Source organism: Eucyclogobius newberryi, unplaced genomic scaffold (assembly GCF_026437365.1).
Source record: "Eucyclogobius newberryi isolate DKJ021-1_F unplaced genomic scaffold, fEucNew1.0.hap1 SCAF_12, whole genome shotgun sequence".
Lineage (NCBI taxonomy): Eukaryota > Metazoa > Chordata > Actinopteri > Gobiiformes > Gobiidae > Eucyclogobius > Eucyclogobius newberryi.
The window spans coordinates 1,591,004-1,610,523 of NW_027315746.1; the positions used below are offsets into that span (position 1 = coordinate 1,591,004).

The window sequence follows — 19,520 nt, forward strand, 5'->3', positions numbered from 1 at the left end:
AACATTAGAGTCACGTTCAAAACTCAGAACGACAAACACGTTTCAGTCGATGAACGAAGCAGCAGCTCGTTATGTCGTTATGTCTGAAATGTCATCAATCGTTAGGAAATTAGTTCTTAACGGCATTAAAATCATAAACACGTGTGTAATTTTAGTGAAATAAAAATTATCTACTTGACAAATTTCAACAATATTTAGTAATTTTTGTTTTATATTATATGCATTTTCATAAATCTCTATTTTAATAAAAATACTTTGCAGGTGAAGCGTCTCATTAAACACATCCTTTTGCATTTTAATTGAATCATTAAAAGGAATTAAACTCTTGTGATTATTTTCTCTCATTTGAAATATTCTGCGCTTTCTCTGAACATGGATCACATGTGGTGTGGCGCCCTCTTGTGGTGGAGGAGCTGCTGCTCGCGTCACAAACTCAAGAAGCTACAATTAAAACAACTCAGCGAGACACAAGCGAGATGGACGAGGCAGAAGGCATCAGAGGGCATCAGGGGGCATCAGAGGGCATCAGAAGGGTATCAGAGGGGCATCAGGGGGGATCAGAGGGCATAAGGGGGCATCAGAGGGCATCAGAGGGGCATCAGGGGGCATCAGAGGGCATAAGGGGGCATCAGAGGGGCATCAGAGGGCATAAGGGGGCATCAGGGGGGCATCAGAGGGCATCAGAGGGCATAAGGGGGCATCAGAGGGGCATCAGAGGGCATAAGGGGGCATCAGAGGGGATCAGAGGGCATAAGGGGGCATCAGAAGGGATCAGAGGGCATAAGGGGGCATCAGAGGGCATCAGAGGGCATAAGGGGGCATCAGAGGGCATCAGGGGGGCATCAGAGGGCATCAGAGGGCATCAGGGGCATCAGAGGGCATCAGGGGCATCAGAGGGCATAAGGGGGCATCAGAGGGCATAAGGGGGCATCGGAGGGGATCAGAGGGCATAAGGGGGCATCAGAAGGGATCAGAGGGCATAAGGGGGCATCAGAGGGCATCAGAGGGGCATCAGGGGGCATCAGAGGGCATAAGGGGGCATCAGAGGGCATCAGGGGCATCAGAGGGCATCAGGGGCATCAGAGGGCATAAGGGGGCATCGGAGGGGCATTAGAGGGCATCAGGGGCATTAGGGGGCATCAGAGGGCATAAGGGGGCAACAGAAGGGATCAGAGGGCATAAGGGGGCATCAGAGGGCATAAGGGGGCATCAGAGGGGATCAGAGGGCATAAGGGGGCATCAGAAGGGATCAGAGGGCATAAGGGGGCATCAGAGGGCATCAGAGGGGCATCAGGGGGCATCAGAGGGCATAAGGGGGCATCAGAGGGCATCAGGGGGGCATCAGAGGGGCATCAGAGGGCATAAGGGGGCATCAGAGGGCATCAGGGGCATCAGGGGCATCAGAGGGCATCAGGGGCATCAGAGGGCATAAGGGGGCATCAGAGGGCATAAGGGGGCATCGGAGGGGCATTAGAGGGCATCAGAGGGCATAAGGGGGCATCAGGGGCATTAGGGGGCATCAGAGGGCATAAGGGGGCAACAGAAGGGATCAGAGGGCATAAGGGGGCATCAGAGGGCATAAGGGGGCATCAGAGGGGATCGGAGTGTTTGGGTAAGCCTGGTCCAAAGCCTCAGAGATATGGTTGTGGGGCGGGTCAGATCCAGCAGGGGGCAGTGATTGGCTCTAGATGGCGGCGGAGGTGTGGCTCTCTTCGGGCCGGACGCGGCTCACGTGCTCCAGCTGCCCAGAGTCGGAGACGTCGTAACTCGTCTTGTATTTGGCTAAAATCTTCATCAGGGGGCGGAGCTTCAGCCACCACTGCTCTTTGGGGATTCGATGACTGTGGAAAGAGGGAGAGAGAGAGAGAGAGAGAGAGAGAGAGAGAGAGAGAGAGAGAGAGAGAGAGAGAGAGAGAGAGAGAGAGAGAGAGATAAATATGTTTAGAATTTAGCAAAAAATTATAAACATAATCACAGAAAAGCACTGGTGTGATGTCACTTCCTGTATGAGTGTCCCTGGTGTGATGTCACTTCCTGTATGAGTGTCCCTGGTGTGATGTCACTTCCTGTACGAGTGTCCCTGGTGTGATGTCACTTCCTGTACGAGTGTCCCTGGTGTGATGTCACTTCCTGTACGAGTGTCCCTGGTGTGATGTCACTTCCTGTACGAGTGTCCCTGGTGTGATGTCACTTCCTGTATGAGTGTCCCTAGTGTGATGTCACTTCCTGTACGAGTGTCCCTGGTGTGATGTCACTTCCTGTACGAGTGTCCCTAGTGTGATGTCACTTCCTGTACGAGTGTCCCTGGTGTGATGTCACTTCCTGTATGAGTGTCCCTAGTGTGATGTCACTTCCTGTACGAGTGTCCCTGGTGTGATGTCACTTCCTGTACGAGTGTCCCTGGTGTGATGTCACTTCCTGTATGTCTGTGAGACGTTTCTTACACAAAGTCGGTTTCCTCCTGGAGGTGAGACAGAGGCTGGAACACCAGAGCTCTGCGCCGCATGCCCAGAAGACACGCCGTGTCCTCCGAGTTGGCAAACACGCGACCTGAAACACACAGAACACGCTAAGAGGGCATCTGACACACACGGGGAGGGCATCTGACACAGGGGGAGGGCATCTGACACACCTCCTTTGTACGACTCCTTCAGGCTGCGTGTGATCCACTGCATGGCCTTAGCAGCGATTTTGGTGCTGAAGTTTCGGTCAAACGGAGACGGAGCGCCGCCCTGTGGACACACACAGCATCAGCACTGTTTGTGAGGGAGTGTGGGCGGAGCTCTGAGGTGTGGGTGGAGCTCTGGAGTGTGGGTGGAGCTCTGGAGTAAGATAAGATATTCCTTTATTGTCCCACATGGGGAAATTTCTTTGGTGCAACGCAGGTAGATACAGAGGTAGATCCAGAAGAACAGATCACTTATAGGAAGTCTGAAAAACACTCTCAGTAGAAGATCTCCTATAAATAAATAAAAACTCCCATAGACAAATAAATAAATAAATAAACAAATACCATTGCATGTGATCACGACAGTAATTGCACATGAATATGTGTCACGACAGCACATAGATTGCACATGAATTTCACAGTAATTGCACAGTAATTGCACATGAGTTCCAACAGCAATTGCACATATGACAGAATTGCACATCAGTATTAGGTTAGGTCAGTATTGCGAGTGTTCAGTACTAACAGTTTTTGTTATAAAGTCTGACAGCAGCAGGAAGGAAAGACCTACGGAACCTTTCCTTCGCACATCGAGGGTGGATCAGTCTCTCACTGAAGCTGCTCTCCAGAGCGGACAGAGTGTCCTGCAGGGGACAGAGTGTCCTGCAGGGGGCGACACTCATGGTCCAGCATAGATGTGAATCTAACCAGGACCCTTCTGTCCCCCACCTCCTGCACCGAGTCCAGAGGACAGTCCAGGACGGAGCTGGACTTCTTGATGACTCTGTCCAGCTTCTTCCTCTCCCTCTCTGTGATGACCACACCTACAGGAGCTGATGCCACCACAGAGTCGTAGAAGGTCTTCAGGAGTGGCCCTGTCAGGAGTGGCCCTGTCACTCCAAAAGTCCTGAGTCCTCAGGAGGTAGAGCCAACTCTGGCTCTTCCTGTACAGTGCGTCTGTGTTATGAGTCCAGTCCAGTTTGTGGTTCAGATGAACACCAGGTACTTGTATGAGTCACTCTCTCAATGTCCCGTCCCTGGATGTTCACTGGTGAGGGGGCAGTGGGGTGGCGTCTGCGGAAATCCACCACCATCTCCTTGGTCTTCCCCGCGTTGATGAGGAGGTGGTTCCGCTGACACCAATCCACAAAGTCCTGCGCCAGTCCTCTGTACTCCGCGTCATCGTCGTCCGTGATGAGTCCGATGATGGCAGAGTCGTCAGAGAACTTCTGCAGGACACAGCTGTCCGTGTCATGTCTGAAGTCTGCAGTGTAAAGGGTGAAGAGAAAGGGCGCGAGGACAGTGCCCTGGGGCGCCCCCACACTGCAGGTCCGAGTGTCAGACACACAGTTCCGGGCTCTCACAAACTGGGGTCGGTCTGTGAGGTAGTCCAGGATCCACTCTGCCAGGTCATACTCCACACCAGCCGTCTCCAGCTTGTCCCTCAGGAGCTGATGTTGTTGAAGGGGCTGGAAAGATCGAAGAACAGAATCCTCACAGAGCTGCCAGGCTTTTCCAGGTGAGAGAGAGAGCGGTGCAGCAGGGAGATGACGGCGTCCTCCACTCCGATGCCAGACCGATATGCAAACTGCAGCGGGTCCATGGCTGAGCTCACGGTGGCGCGGAGGTGGTCCAGGACCAGCCGCTCCAGTGTCTTCATCAGGTGGGACGTGAGAGCCACCGGCCTGAAGCTGTTGAGGTCTTTTGGAAGCGGTGTCTTAGGCACAGGTACCAGACAGGAGGTCTTCCAGACCTGTGGTACCACCCTCAGCTTCAGGCTCATGTTGAAGACATGCTCCATAACTCCACACAGTTCATCTGCGCAGGACTTAAGGAGCCTGGGGCTGATGCCGTCAGGTCCTGCTGCCTTCCTCACTTTAATCCTCTTCAGCTCACTCCTCACCTGTGCTGCTGTGACAGTCAGTGGATGGCAGGGGGACCGTGTGCAGGGGGGATGGGTGAGTCCAGGCGAAGTGGGGAGCTGATGGTCCGGGGCAGATAAGCGAAGAGGAACAGATGCAGGGCATTGTCCAGCTGTGGAAGAGGGAGCATGCAGCTGTGCAGGGGGAGGGGCGGGTGACCGATCAAACCTCAAGAAGTGAGCATTTAAATCATTCACCCACTGTAGATCCCCCTCTGTCTGGGCAGGGGGGATTTTGAAGCCCGAGATGGTTTTCAGGCTTCTCCACACTCCCTGAATGTTCTTTTGCTGCAGCTGCTCCTCCATCCTCCTCTTGTAGCCGGCCTCAGCCTGCCTGATCTTCCTCCTCAGCTCCTTCTGCACAGTCCTCAGCTCCTCCTTGTTCCCTGACCTGAAGGCTCTCTTCTTCTCCTTCAGCAGAGCCTTCAGTTCACAGTTAATCCATGGCTTGTTGTTTGGAAAACACCGCACCGTCCGGGAGGGAACAATGTTCTCAAAACAGAAGTTGATGTAGTCCGTGATGCACTCTGTGATGGTGTTGATGTCCTCCCCATGTGGGTCATAAAGCTCAGTCCAGACAGTGGTGCTGAAGCAGTCCCTCAGAGCCTCCTCGCTCTCAGCAGACCACATCCTCACCTCACGGGACACCACAGGCTGCCTGCGCACGATGGGTTCATACACAGGCCTCAGATGTACAAGGTTGTGGTCCGAGCTGCCCAGGGGAGGGAGGGGGGAAGAGGAATAAGCCTCCTTGGTGTTGGCAAAAAACAAGTGCAATGTTCTATTGTCTCTGGTGGGGCAGGTAACATACTGGGTGTATGTTGGTAGAACAGAAGAGGGAGAAGCGTGGTTAAAGTCACCAGAGATGAGGAAGAGAGCCTGTGGATGCTGTGTTTGCAGCCTACAAGTGCAGGAGAGCAGTGCTTCACAAGCATCTTCAGCATTGGCAGACGGGGCCACATAGACTGCGATCAAAATCACATGTGAGAACTCCCGGGGCAGATAATATGGCCTCATGCCAATAGCCAATGGTTCAATATCCTTGTTACATAGCTGCTCCCTCACTGTGCAGTGTTCGGGTTTGGACCAGCTCGTGTTCACATACACCGCCAGACCTCCACCTCTTTTCTTCCCGGATTCTCTCGTTCTGTCCGCCCGCAGCAGATGAAAATTGTCCAAACCTACAATAGAGTCTGGCATTTCTGCTGTTAACCAGGTCTCTGTGAAAATCAAGACGCTGCTGTCCCTATAAATCCTCTGGGACCGCATGAGGCTCGCTATTTCCGTCATTTTATTTTGAAGGGACCTCACGTTACCCATGACTACGGCGAGAACCGACTTCCTGTTTCCTCCTCTCTTCTCTCGGAGTTTACGTCCAGCCCGTCTGCCTCGTTGCGTTTTCCTTAGGATGTCCGCCGGGATAACGTGACGATCTCCGGGTAAGACGACTGTTCTCCGCAGTTTCATTAGTTCCTCCTTTGTGTAAACGCGGTACGGCGCCGGCCGGGGGGCGGGGCCGGAGCCGGGGGGCGGGGCCGGAGCCGGGGGACTCAGAGCCAAGACACATCGCAACGACACAACGAAAACACTCAATCCAGCCGAACAAAGTCAAAACAAGTTAATTTAAAGCGATTCCAGTGCGTGTCCCGATCGTTCGTGAAGTTCCTCTTTCATATAAACGTGTATATAAACGTGTACCGACGACACGCCGTACTTTAGCGGCGGCCGGAGGGCGCGGGGGGGGGCTCGCTCGGAGCTAGCTCACATCACAACAACATAAGGAAAAACGCTCAAATCCAGCCGAAAAAAGTCAAAAACAGTTGAATAAAAAACTATTCCAGCGCGTGTCCCTATCGTGCAGTAAAATAGAAAAAATATACTAACTATATTTACAAAATATAGGAGATAAAGCACAATAAGTGTGAGAAAAAAAAGAGAGAGCGTTTACACCGGGCTGCCAGCTGTACCAGCGCCTTATGATGATAAATGATAAATAAATAAATGAGTGTGGGCGGAGCTCTGAAGTGTGGGTGGAGCTCTGGAGTGTGGGCGGAGCTCTGAGGTGTGGGTGGAGCTCTGGAGTGTGGGTGGAGCTCTGGAGTGTGGGTGGAGCTCTGGAGTGTGGGTGGAGCTCTGAAGTGTGGGTGGAGCTCTGGAGTGTGGGTGGAGCTCTGAAGTATGGGCGGAGCTCTGAGGTGTGGGTGGAGCTCTGAGGTGTGGGCGGAGTTCTGAAGTGTGGGTGGAGCTCTGGAGTGTGGGTGGAGCACTGAGGTGTGGGCGGAGTTCTGAAGTGTGGGTGGAGCTCTGGAGTGTGGGTGGAGCTCTGGAGTGTGGGTGGAGCTCTGGAGTGTGGGTGGAGCACTGAGGTGTGGGCGGAGTTCTGAAGTGTGGGTGGGGCTCTGGAGTGTGGGTGGAGCTCTGAAGTGTGGGTGGAGCTCTGGAGTGTGGGTGGAGCTCTGAAGTATGGGCGGAGCTCTGAGGTGTGGGTGGAGCTCTGAGGTGTGGGCGGAGTCCTGAAGTGTGGGTGGAGCTATGGAGTGTGGGTGGAGCTCTGAAGTGTGGGTGGAGCTCTGGAGTGTGGGTGGAGCTCTGGAGTGTGGGTGGAGCACTGAGGTGTGGGCGGAGTTCTGAAGTGTGGGTGGAGCTCTGAAGTGTGGGTGGAGCTCTGGAGTGTGGGTGGAGCTCTGAAGTATGGGCGGAGCTCTGAGGTGTGGGTGGAGCTCTGAGGTGTGGGCGGAGTTCTGAAGTGTGGGTGGAGCACTGCCTAAAGTGAAGTCACTCCCCTCCCTCGTCTCTTAGGGGCGGGGTTAACGGCTCAGAGCAGTTTCAGGTTTTCAGTGCTTGTAGTATTTGCAGTAGTATTTGCAGTACTTGTACCTGCTGCATGTGTCCCAGGATGTTCTAGCGTCTGTAGCAGTAGTAGAAGTAGTAGTATCTGCAGTATTTGCAGTACTTGTACCTGCTGCATGTGTCCCAGGATGTTCTAGCGTCTGTAGCAGTAGTAGAAGTAGTAGTATCTGCAGTATTTGCAGTACTTGTACCTGCTGCATGTGTCCCAGGATGTTCTAGCGTCTGTAGCAGTAGTAGAAGTAGTAGTATCTGCAGTATTTGCAGTACTTGTACCTGCTGCATGTGTCCCAGGATGTTCTAGCGTCTGTAGCAGTAGTAGAAGTAGTAGTATCTGCAGTATTTGCAGTACTTGTACCTGCTGCATGTGTCCCAGGATGTTCTAGCGTCTGTAGCAGTAGTAGAAGTAGTAGTATCTGCAGTATTTGCAGTACTTGTACCTGCTGCATGTGTCCCAGGATGTTCTAGCGTCTGTAGCAGTAGTAGAAGTAGTAGTATTTGCAGTATTTGCAGTACTTGTACCTGCTGCATGTGTCCCAGGATGTTCTAGCGTCTGTAGCAGTAGTAGTAGTAGTAGTATTTGCAGTATTTGCAGTACTTGTACCTGCTGCATGTGTCCCAGGATGTTCTTGCGTCTGTAGCAGTAGTAGTAGTAGTAGTATTTGCAGTATTTGCAGTACTTGTACCTGCTGCATGTGTCCCAGGATGTTCTTGCGGCAGTCGAACACGCCTCGGCCCTCTTCGCTGTACAGTTGGTACATGAAGTCTGTGGTGAAGTTCTCGTTGCAGTTCTCGTTCCTGACAAACACAAATACTTCATGAGCCTGAACAATACGAAAGTAGAAAGTACTTTTGAAAGTATTTTGTAATGGACCATGTTAAATATTTACCTCGTCAACTATTATTCAAACAGTGATCTCCTTCTACTTATGATTACTCATAAAAATGTACCACTTTATGAAGACTTAACGCAGTTTATTGGCTTAGTAACTAGGTAATTAAGGTTTGTTACTAAGCATGAATCGTGGCTTAGTAACTAGGTAATTAAGGTTTGTTACTAAGCATGAATCGTGGTAACAAAACTATTTATTATTGTGCTTAATTTTAACAATATCAAAAAGTGTTACAAAGTGTTACGGGGGAAAAGACTGCCCAGCGACTTGCCCGTCTCCATGGAGATGTTTGGAGATGTTTGGAGATGTTTTCGCTTTGCCTGGAATGTTCCGCAGGACGACATTAAAGTTTTCCATCGCCATAGAGACAAGCAGGTGACGAGCAGGTCTGCGGAGAGGCGAGCCCGCTCACAGTATGAACACATGCACTGCATCATAGCTTTAATGCCCCACTGCGAAACATTCCAGGTAAATCCATCACATTTCCATGACGACAAAGCCCAGGTGTCCGAGTGTCACAGACGCAGCCGGAAGTCAAAGGTCATGATTCTGTTCTTTAGACTGAAGCGAGTTTCCTCTGACGAAGGTTCCACAGAGGCGTCTCAACATGGGGTGACTCTGCACACTCACTAAACGCTCACCGCACACACTCACCGCACACGCTCACTGCACACACGCTCACCGCACACGCTCACCGCACACACTCACCGCACACGCTCACCGCACACGCTCACCGCACACGCTCACCGCACACGCTCACCGCACACGCTCACCGCACACACTCACCGCACACGCTCACCGCACACGCTCACCGCACACGCTCACCGCACACGCTCACCGCACACGCTCACCGCACACGCTCACTGCACACACGCTCACCGCACACGCTCACCGCACACGCTCACCGCACACGCTCACCGCACACGCTCACCGCACACGCTCACCGCACACGCTCACCGCACACACTCACCGCACACGCTCACTGCACACACGCTCACCGCACACGCTCACCGCACACGCTCACTGCGCACGCTCACTGCCCACGCTCACTGCGCACGCTCACTGCACGCGCTCACTGCACACGCTCACTGCACAGACGCTCACTGCAGAGTCACTGTCCTACATAAATCAGGATGAGACAGAAATAGCCGTGAGACTCCGGATGAAAACGCTGATTAATCACGAGCCGTTGGCAAACGCGTTCAAACGAAGACGCTGCGGTCGCTCTTTCCGCCGTCTTCGCCCGCGTCTCACCTGAGCACGATGCCGCGCTGGATGCTCGTCTTCATCTTCTCCGTCAGATGCTCAACATTCGCCTGAAAACGCAAGACGAAGAAAAGAAAAGGTGAACCGGGAAGCACAAACTCGCTCTCCTTTAGCCGGCATCCCTCGCTCGCGCTGCGCAGCATCACCACTGGGAGGAGCTGTTACACTCTCTGCTCAGCGGCTCCGCCCCTCGACTCGCTTTACAGTCGACAAGTCCATCGGCTTCGTGACGCGTCATCGAATCAGCAACTGCACGGCGCATTTTACCGACTTTACAGCTCCTCAAACCTCTACACGGAACTTCAAACATCCGACGTTTAGTATTTAACACCGTAAACTTCTAATTAAACCAGATCCAAATGGCGTCTGGAGGCAGGTTTGTACTCTAAGTGTGTGATTAAGGTTTGTTACTAAGCCTGAATCGTGGCTTAGTAACGAGGTAATTAAGGGTTGTTACTAAGCCCGAATCGTGGCTTAGTAACGAGGTAATTATGGTTTGTTACTAAGCCTGAATCGTGGCTTAGTAACGAGGTAATTACGGTTTGTTACTAAGCCTGAATCGTGGCTTAGTAACTAGGTAATTACGGTTTGTTACTAAGCCTGAATCGTGGCTTAGTAACTAGGTAATTAAGGGCGTGTACAGTGCGTTCTCAAGGTCATAATCTGAGTCTAAGCGACCTCCAAAGCGACGAAGCAGCAGCGTTCATCGTCTGGCGCTCGCCCTCTTTGAGAGCGGCGTCCACGTGGGCGTTGAAATCCCCCACCTGCAGGTCCCGGATGTCGAACGGCTCCTCGTAGATGTAGACCGAGTCGGCCCCGGCCGCCAGCCCGCCCACCGTTGCCAGGTAACCGCAGTAGCCGCCCATGGTCTCGATGATGAAGACGCGACGCTTGGTCCCGCTCGCCGACTGCTTGATGCGGTCGCACGTCTGCGGCGAGGGACACGAGTGAAGAGAATTAAGAAACAGCAGGAGCTCGACGTCGACAGAGCAGGAGGTCAAAGGGCAGAGGTCGAGGGGCGGAGCCCGAGCTGACGAGCCGCCAATCACACTCTTCACTTATTTTATCGATCGAAGTCTCGAATATACAAGATGCCAACTTAAATGTATACATCCTGTTTTACCAGAGCAGGAGGGTCAAGAAGTCCAGTTCAAGTCCTGTTCAAGTCCTGTTCAAGTCCAGTTCAAGTCCAGTTCAAGTCCTGTTCAAGTCCTGTTCAAGTCCAGTTCAAGTCCAGTTCAAGTCCTGTTCAAGTCCAGTTCAAGTCCAGTTCAAGTCCTGTTCAAGTCCTGTTCAAGTCCAGTTCAAGTCCAGTTCAAGTCCTGTTCAAGTCCTGTTCAAGTCCAGTTCAAGTCCAGTTCAAGTCCAGTTCAAGTCCTGTTCAAGTCCTGTTCAAGTCTTGTTCAAGTCCAGTCCAAGTCCAGTCCAAGTCCACTTCAAGTCCACTTCAAGTCCTGTTCAAGTCCTGTTCAAGTCCTGTTCAAGTCCAGTTCAAGTCCTGTTCAAGTCCAGTTCAAGTCCTGTTCAAGTCCTGTTCAAGTCCAGTCCAAGTCCAGTCCAAGTCCAGTTCAAGTCCAGTTCAAGTCCAGTTCAAGTCCTGTTCAAGTCCTGTTCAAGTCCTGTTCAAGTCTTGTTCAAGTCCAGTTCAAGTCCTGTTCAAGTCCTGTTCAAGTCCAGTTCAAGTCCAGTTCAAGTCCTGTTCAAGTCCAGTTCAAGTCCAGTTCAAGTCCAGTTCAAGTCCTGTTCAAGTCCTGTTCAAGTCTAGTTCAAGTCCAGTTCAAGTCCAGCTCAAGTCCTGTTCAAGTCCTGTTCAAGTCCTGTTCAAGTCCAGTTCAAGTCCTGTTCAAGTCCAGTTCAAGTCCTGTTCAAGTCCTGTTCAAGTCCAGTTCAAGTCCTGTTCAAGTCCAGTTCAAGTCCTGTTCAAGTCCTGTTCAAGTCCAGTCCAAGTCCAGTTCAAGTCCAGTTCAAGTCCTGTTCAAGTCCAGTTCAAGTCCAGTTCAAGTCCTGTTCAAGTCCAGTTCAAGTCCAGTTCAAGTCCTGTTCAAGTCCTGTTCAAGTCCTGTTCAAGTCCAGTTCAAGTCCAGTTCAAGTCCAGTTCAAGTCCAGTTCAAGTCCAGTTCAAGTCCTGTTCAAGTCCTGTTCAAGTCCAGTTCAAGTCCAGTTCAAGTCCAGTTCAAGTCCTGTTCAAGTCCTGTTCAAGTCCAGTTCAAGTCCAGTTCAAGTCCTGTTCAAGTCCTGTTCAAGTCCTGTTCAAGTCCAGTCCAAGTCCAGTCCAACTCCAGTTCAAGTCCACTTCAAGTCCTGTTCAAGTCCTGTTCAAGTCCTGTTCAAGTCCAGTTCAAGTCCTGTTCAAGTCCAGTTCAAGTCCTGTTCAAGTCCAGTCCAAGTCCAGTTCAAGTCCAGTTCAAGTCCAGTTCAAGTCCTGTTCAAGTCCTGTTCAAGTCCTGTTCAAGTCTTGTTCAAGTCCAGTTCAAGTCCTGTTCAAGTCCTGTTCAAGTCCAGTTCAAGTCCAGTTCAAGTCCAGTTCAAGTCCTGTTCAAGTCCAGTTCAAGTCCAGTTCAAGTCCAGTTCAAGTCCTGTTCAAGTCCTGTTCAAGTCTAGTTCAAGTCCAGTTCAAGTCCAGCTCAAGTCCTGTTCAAGTCCAGTTCAAGTCCTGTTCAAGTCCAGTTCAAGTCCTGTTCAAGTCCTGTTCAAGTCTTGTTCAAGTCCAGTCCAAGTCCAGTCCAAGTCCAGTTCAAGTCCACTTCAAGTCCTGTTCAAGTCCTGTTCAAGTCCTGTTCAAGTCCAGTTCAAGTCCTGTTCAAGTCCAGTTCAAGTCCTGTTCAAGTCCAGTTCAAGTCCTGTTCAAGTCCTGTTCAAGTCCAGTCCAAGTCCAGTCCAAGTCCAGTTCAAGTCCAGTTCAAGTCCAGTTCAAGTCCTGTTCAAGTCCTGTTCAAGTCCTGTTCAAGTCTTGTTCAAGTCCAGTTCAAGTCCTGTTCAAGTCCTGTTCAAGTCCAGTTCAAGTCCAGTTCAAGTCCAGTTCAAGTCCTGTTCAAGTCCAGTTCAAGTCCAGTTCAAGTCCAGTTCAAGTCCTGTTCAAGTCCTGTTCAAGTCTAGTTCAAGTCCAGTTCAAGTCCAGCTCAAGTCCTGTTCAAGTCCAGTTCAAGTCCTGTTCAAGTCCAGTTCAAGTCCTGTTCAAGTCCTGTTCAAGTCTTGTTCAAGTCCAGTTCAAGTCCTGTTCAAGTCCTGTTCAAGTCCAGTTCAAGTCCAGTTCAAGTCCAGTTCAAGTCCTGTTCAAGTCCAGTTCAAGTCCTGTTCAAGTCCTGTTCAAGTCCTGTTCAAGTCCAGTTCAAGTCCTGTTCAAGTCCTGTTCAAGTCCAGTCCAAGTCCAGTTCAAGTCCAGTTCAAGTCCTGTTCAAGTCCAGTTCAAGTCCAGTTCAAGTCCGTTTCAAGTCCAGTTCAAGTCCAGTTCAAGTCCTGTTCAAGTCCTGTTCAAGTCCTGTTCAAGTCCAGTCCAAGTCCAGTCCAAGTCCAGTTCAAGTCCACTTCAAGTCCTGTTCAAGTCCTGTTCAAGTCCTGTTCAAGTCCAGTTCAAGTCCTGTTCAAGTCCAGTTCAAGTCCTGTTCAAGTCCAGTTCAAGTCCTGTTCAAGTCCTGTTCAAGTCCAGTCCAAGTCCAGTCCAAGTCCAGTTCAAGTCCAGTTCAAGTCCAGTTCAAGTCCTGTTCAAGTCCTGTTCAAATCCTGTTCAAGTCTTGTTCAAGTCCAGTTCAAGTCCTGTTCAAGTCCTGTTCAAGTCCAGTTCAAGTCCAGTTCAAGTCCAGTTCAAGTCCTGTTCAAGTCCAGTTCAAGTCCAGTTCAAGTCCTGTTCAAGTCCTGTTCAAGTCTAGTTCAAGTCCAGTTCAAGTCCAGCTCAAGTCCTGCTCAAGTCCAGTTCAAGTCTTTTCAAGTCCAGTCCAAGTCCAGTCCAAGTCCAGTTAGAGTCCAGTTCAAGTCCAGTTCAAGTCCTGTTCAAGTCCTGTTCAAGTCCTGTTCAAGTCTTGTTCAAGTCCAGTTCAAGTCCTGTTCAAGTCCTGTTCAAGTCCAGTTCAAGTCCAGTTCAAGTCCAGTTCAAGTCCAGTTCAAGTCCTGTTCAAGTCCAGTTCAAGTCCAGTTCAAGTCCTGTTCAAGTCCAGTTCAAGTCCAGTTCAAGTCCTGTTCAAGTCCTGTTCAAGTCCTGTTCAAGTCCAGTTCAAGTCCAGTTCAAGTCCAGTTCAAGTCCTGTTCAAGTCCTGTTCAAGTCCAGTTCAAGTCCAGTTCAAGTCCTGTTCAAGTCCTGTTCAAGTCCTGTTCAAGTCCAGTTCAAGTCCTGTTCAAGTCCAGTTCAAGTCCTGTTCAAGTCCAGTCCAAGTCCAGTCCAAGTCCAGTTCAAGTCCAGTTCAAGTCCAGTTCAAGTCCTGTTCAAGTCCTGTTCAAGTCCTGTTCAAGTCTTGTTCAAGTCCTGTTCAAGTCCTGTTCAAGTCCTGTTCAAGTCCAGTCCAAGTCCAGTTCAAGTCCAGTTCAAGTCCTGTTCAAGTCCAGTTCAAGTCCAGTTCAAGTCCTGTTCAAGTCCTGTTCAAGTCCTGTTCAAGTCCAGTTCAAGTCCAGTTCAAGTCCAGTTCAAGTCCTGTTCAAGTCCTGTTCAAGTCCAGTTCAAGTCCAGTTCAAGTCCTGTTCAAGTCCAGTTCAAGTCCTGTTCAAGTCCAGTTCAAGTCCTGTTCAAGTCCAGTCCAAGTCCAGTCCAAGTCCAGTTCAAGTCCAGTTCAAGTCCAGTTCAAGTCCTGTTCAAGTCCTGTTCAAGTCCTGTTCAAGTCCAGTTCAAGTCCTGTTCAAGTCCAGTTCAAGTCCTGTTCAAGTCCAGTCCAAGTCCAGTCCAAGTCCAGTTCAAGTCCAGTTCAAGTCCAGTTCAAGTCCTGTTCAAGTCCTGTTCAAGTCCTGTTCAAGTCTTGTTCAAGTCCAGTTCAAGTCCTGTTCAAGTCCTGTTCAAGTCCAGTTCAAGTCCAGTTCAAGTCCAGTTCAAGTCCAGTTCAAGTCCAGTTCAAGTCCTGTTCAAGTCCTGTTCAAGTCCTGTTCAAGTCCAGTCCAAGTCCAGTCCAAGTCCAGTTCAAGTCCAGTTCAAGTCCAGTTCAAGTCCTGTTCAAGTCCTGTTCAAATCCTGTTCAAGTCTTGTTCAAGTCCAGTTCAAGTCCTGTTCAAGTCCTGTTCAAGTCCAGTTCAAGTCCAGTTCAAGTCCAGTTCAAGTCCTGTTCAAGTCCAGTTCAAGTCCAGTTCAAGTCCTGTTCAAGTCCTGTTCAAGTCTAGTTCAAGTCCAGTTCAAGTCCAGCTCAAGTCCTGCTCAAGTCCAGTTCAAGTCCTGTTCAAGTCCAGTCCAAGTCCAGTCCAAGTCCAGTTCAAGTCCAGTTCAAGTCCAGTTCAAGTCCTGTTCAAGTCCTGTTCAAGTCCTGTTCAAGTCTTGTTCAAGTCCAGTTCAAGTCATGTTCAAGTCCTGTTCAAGTCCAGTTCAAGTCCAGTTCAAGTCCAGTTCAAGTCCAGTTCAAGTCCTGTTCAAGTCCAGTTCAAGTCCAGTTCAAGTCCTGTTCAAGTCCAGTTCAAGTCCTGTTCAAGTCCTGTTCAAGTCCTGTTCAAGTCCAGTTCAAGTCCAGTTCAAGTCCAGTTCAAGTCCTGTTCAAGTCCTGTTCAAGTCCAGTTCAAGTCCAGTTCAAGTCCTGTTCAAGTCCTGTTCAAGTCCTGTTCAAGTCCAGTTCAAGTCCTGTTCAAGTCCAGTTCAAGTCCTGTTCAAGTCCAGTCCAAGTCCAGTCCAAGTCCAGTCCAAGTCCAGTTCAAGTCCAGTTCAAGTCCTGTTCAAGTCCTGTTCAAGTCCTGTTCAAGTCCTGTTCAAGTCTTGTTCAAGTCCAGTTCAAGTCCTGTTCAAGTCCTGTTCAAGTCCAGTTCAAGTCCAGTTCAAGTCCTGTTCAAGTCCAGTTCAAGTCCAGTTCAAGTCCAGTTCAAGTCCTGTTCAAGTCCTGTTCAAGTCTAGTTCAAGTCCAGTTCAAGTCCAGCTCAAGTCCTGTTCAAGTCCAGTTCAAGTCCTGTTCAAGTTCAGTTCAAGTCCTGTTCAAGTCCAGTTCAAGTCCAGTTCAAGTCCAGTTCAAGTCCTGTTCAAGTCCTGTTCAAGTCCTGTTCAAGTCCTGTTCAAGTCCTGTTCAAGTCCAGTTCAAGTCCAGTCCAAGTCCAGTCCAAGTCCTGTTCAAGTCCTGTTCAAGTCCAGTTCAAGTCCAGTTCAAGTCCAGTTCAAGTCCAGTTCAAGTCCTGTTCAAGTCCAGTTCAAGTCCTGTTCAAGTCCAGTCCAAGTCCAGTTCAAGTCCAGTTCAAGTCCAGTTCAAGTCCTGTTCAAGTCCTGTTCAAGTCCAGTTCAAGTCCAGTTCAAGTCCAGTTCAAGTCCAGTCCAAGTCCAGTTCAAGTCCAGTTCAAGTCCTGTTCAAGTCCAGTTCAAGTCCAGTTCAAGTCCTGTTCAAGTCCTGTTCAAGTCCAGTTCAAGTCCAGTTCAAGTCCAGTTCAAGTCCTGTTCAAGTCCTGTTCAAGTCCAGTTCAAGTCCAGTTCAAGTCCTGTTCAAGTCCTGTTCAAGTCCTGTTCAAGTCCAGTTCAAGTCCTGTTCAAGTCCAGTTCAAGTCCTGTTCAAGTCCAGTCCAAGTCCAGTTCAAGTCCTGTTCAAGTCCTGTTCAAGTCCAGTTCAAGTCCTGTTCAAGTCCTGTTCAAGTCCTGTTCAAGTCCAGTTCAAGTCCAGTTCAAGTCCTGTTCAAGTCCAGTTCAAGTCCTGTTCAAGTCTCGGTCTAAGTCCAAATCTCTGTTTTACTGTTCGATGTTAAAAGAACAGTTTATATAGTTAATAAGTACATTTATTTAAGGTCAAGTGTGTAAACTACTAACATGACATAATATATATATAAATAAATGTATAAATATATAATATTTTATATATTATGTACATATTTATATATTTATAGAGTGATATTTTAAGTTCAGATTAAGCTCCGCCTCCTCGTCCTCGTCCCGCACATGCCACAAAAGCACAGACCATGCAGCTGTTCATGCGATAAGCTCTTTGACCGTTCAAGGAAACAACCAATAATAAATGATAAATACCGTGTTTATTTCACACTTAAGCTACGTCAGTGCGAATCAAACGAATAACGAGGCAGTAAACGAGCAGTTCAAGTGAAACTCACTTTGTAAAAACACGTTAGAAATATAAGAAAATATGACATTATGTTGGATCAAAAGCTTCTTTTGAAAATAAGTCATAAACCACCGAAAAGTGGAATTAAAATGTCAAACGATGCGTCTTCTACACTCTGGAACCTGCTCGTCTCCATGGAGATGTCATAGCCCCGTCTAGTGTGTGACGTTCAAGTTTCCCATCTCCATGGAGACGAGCAGGTGGCGCCTGATGGCGCCTGATGGTGCCTGATGGTGCCTGATGGTGCCTGATGGTGCCTGATGGTGCCTGATGGTGCCTGATGGTGCCTGATGGTGCCTGATGGTGCCTGATGGCGCCTGATGGTGCCTGATGGTGCCTGATGGTGCGCTCCGGGTAATTGGAGCCGACTTGTCTCCGGGAACTCTGCTACGACCGGCAGAGCAGGTCGGAGGGCCGCGTCGCCATGGAAACGCGTCGTCATGAAAACACGTCGCCATGGAAACGCGTCGTCATGGAAACGCGTCGCCATGGAAACGCGTCGCCATGGAAACGCGTCGCCATGGAAACCCGTCGCCATGGAAACACATGGCCATGAAAACACGTCGCCATGGAAACACATGGCCATGAAAACACGTTGCAATGGGAACACATCGCCATGGAAACGCGTCGCCATGAAAACACGTTGCAATGGGAACACATCGCCATGGAAACGCGTCGCCATGGAAATGCGTCGTCATGGGAACACATCGCCATGGAAACGCGTCGCCATGGAAATGCGTCGTCATGGAAATGCATCGCCATGGAAACGCGTCGCCATGAAAACACGTCGCCATGGGAACGCGTCGCCATGAAAACGCATCGCCATGAAAACACGTCGCCATGGAAACGCGTCGTCATGGAAACCCGTCGCCATGGAAACGCGTCGCCATGGAAACGCGTCGCCACGGAAACGCGTCGCCATGGAAACCCGTCGCCATGGAAATGCGTCTCCATGGGAACACGTCGCCATGAACGGGCTCCGCGACGACAAAGACGTGAACGCGCCGCGAGTTGGACAAGTGGGAACTCGCCACTTCCCCACGGTGAAATCATGGGCCTCAGAGTCTGGAACGCAGCATGAGGCCCAGTGACGGGTCAGATCTGTGGAGAGGCTCTCACAGTCAGAAAGCAGGTTTTTCGAGGTCATTTTTACCCATAACCATTCAAATAAACACAGCGCTATTGCTTCTTTAGCGCGGGCGAGCCTTGCTGCCGTTGGCTCTTGCGTCGGGCGGGGCCATGCTGATCCTTGTGTGTGTGTGTGTGGCGTTCCTGGCGGCGGCGTCTTACCTGGACGATGGCGTTGAGGGCCGTGTCGGCGCCCAGGCACAGGTCCGTCCCGGGGATATTACTACTGATGGTGGCGGGCAGCATGCACATGGGCACGCAGAACTCCTGGTGCTGCGAGCGGGCTTCGTACAGCTGGTGCAGCGACTCAAACGCCTGCGGCACCAGGTCATGTTAGCACACAGCAGGGGGCGCTCTACACGCACAGGCCGTGACACGCCCTCGCCGCTTCGTGTGCACGCGCCGGACTCTGGACCCTCACTTACCTCCACGTCACGACCAAAACACAAACCTTCTGTCGCGCGTCGTCGACCTAAAGAGCTTAAAACGCGCTGTTCCACCTGATGATGTCGTCAGGTGGAGCCCGCCGCGTCAGTGTTTATTGCTTTATGTCTTATTTAAGATATAGATATTCAGATAACGGCCGATTCTAATAGTCTTAAGTTGCGTTCACGTTCATTTTAACGGAACGTGATGCGATTTCACTGGATTAACATCACTAAATATGACACTTCCTGGTGGTTCTGTCAAAGTAAAAGCACCGATTTCTTTATTTAACACGTTCTGACAAAAAGCGTTTTTGATGAAGGCAAAAAAATCATGATTTTTATGTTTTACTGGACAAATACTTTAATTCCATCGACTGCTATATTAAAAACTCACAAATACAAATATGAGGCTAAAAAATAAAATGAAAACTTCTGACATACCGTAGATATGACAGAGCCGTTTAAAGCGTCATGTGACGTGTGTTTGATCAGAATGTCCTCTCGGTGGCGCTGTCGTCCGAGCAGAGCCAGAGTCTGGGTGATCGCTGTGCACATCGAAGCAGCTGGACACGTGTTATCAGAGACGACCGTTCAAACAGGTTGGCTCTCTTCAGGCTTCCCATTGGCCGGGAGGGTGCGTGTGTGTGGGCGGGGCATAGAGGGAGACGGGGCAGGACTCGGAGATGAAACCCTGAAATAAACGTCCGGTCCTGGTGTTGGAGTGCGACGTGAACGATGCCAGATGCTCAAACACAGGCCACACGACACGGGTCATGCACAAACACGCCATGCTGCCACTTACCTGCGCCGGGCCAACACTGGGCCAACACTGGGCCAACACTGGGCCAACACCGGGTCAACACCGGGTCAACGCCGGGCCAACGCCGGGTCAACGCCGGGTCAACGCCGGGCCAACGCCGGGTCAACGCCGGGTCAACGCCGGGTCAACGCCGGGCCAACGCCGGGTCAACGCCGGGTCAACGCCGGGCCAACGCCGGGTCAACGCCGGGTCAACGCCGGGTCAACGCCGGGCCAACGCCGGGCCAACGCCGGGTCAACGCCGGGTCAACGCTGGGCCGTGCAGACGTCGACGCCGGGCCAACACTGGGCCAACACCGGGTCAACGCCGGGTCAACGCTGGGCCGTGCAGACGTCGAC

General features: G+C 50.7%; 1 protein-coding gene across 3 annotated transcripts in view; it reads right to left on the bottom strand.

The window, feature by feature from the left end:
* Nucleotides 1-1,231: 1,231 nt before the first annotated feature.
* LOC140355903 (ATP-dependent 6-phosphofructokinase, platelet type-like) overlaps nt 1,232-19,520 on the bottom strand; it is a 45,530-nt gene continuing 27,241 nt past the window's right edge. For 2 of the 3 annotated variants that reach the window (XM_072440551.1, XM_072440550.1), the window contains 7 exons: nt 18,097-18,249; nt 10,360-10,524; nt 9,584-9,645; nt 8,123-8,234; nt 2,633-2,732; nt 2,445-2,550; nt 1,232-1,841 (listed from right to left, as the gene is read on the bottom strand). In XM_072440551.1, coding sequence (XP_072296652.1) covers nt 1,685-1,841; nt 2,445-2,550; nt 2,633-2,732; nt 8,123-8,234; nt 9,584-9,645; nt 10,360-10,524; nt 18,097-18,249 — 855 coding nt within the window. In that variant the 3' untranslated portion in view covers nt 1,232-1,684. The remainder of the gene's footprint in view (nt 1,842-2,444; nt 2,551-2,632; nt 2,733-8,122; nt 8,235-9,583; nt 9,646-10,359; nt 10,525-18,096; nt 18,250-19,520) is intronic. The other variant, XM_072440549.1, reaches the window with a different exon arrangement.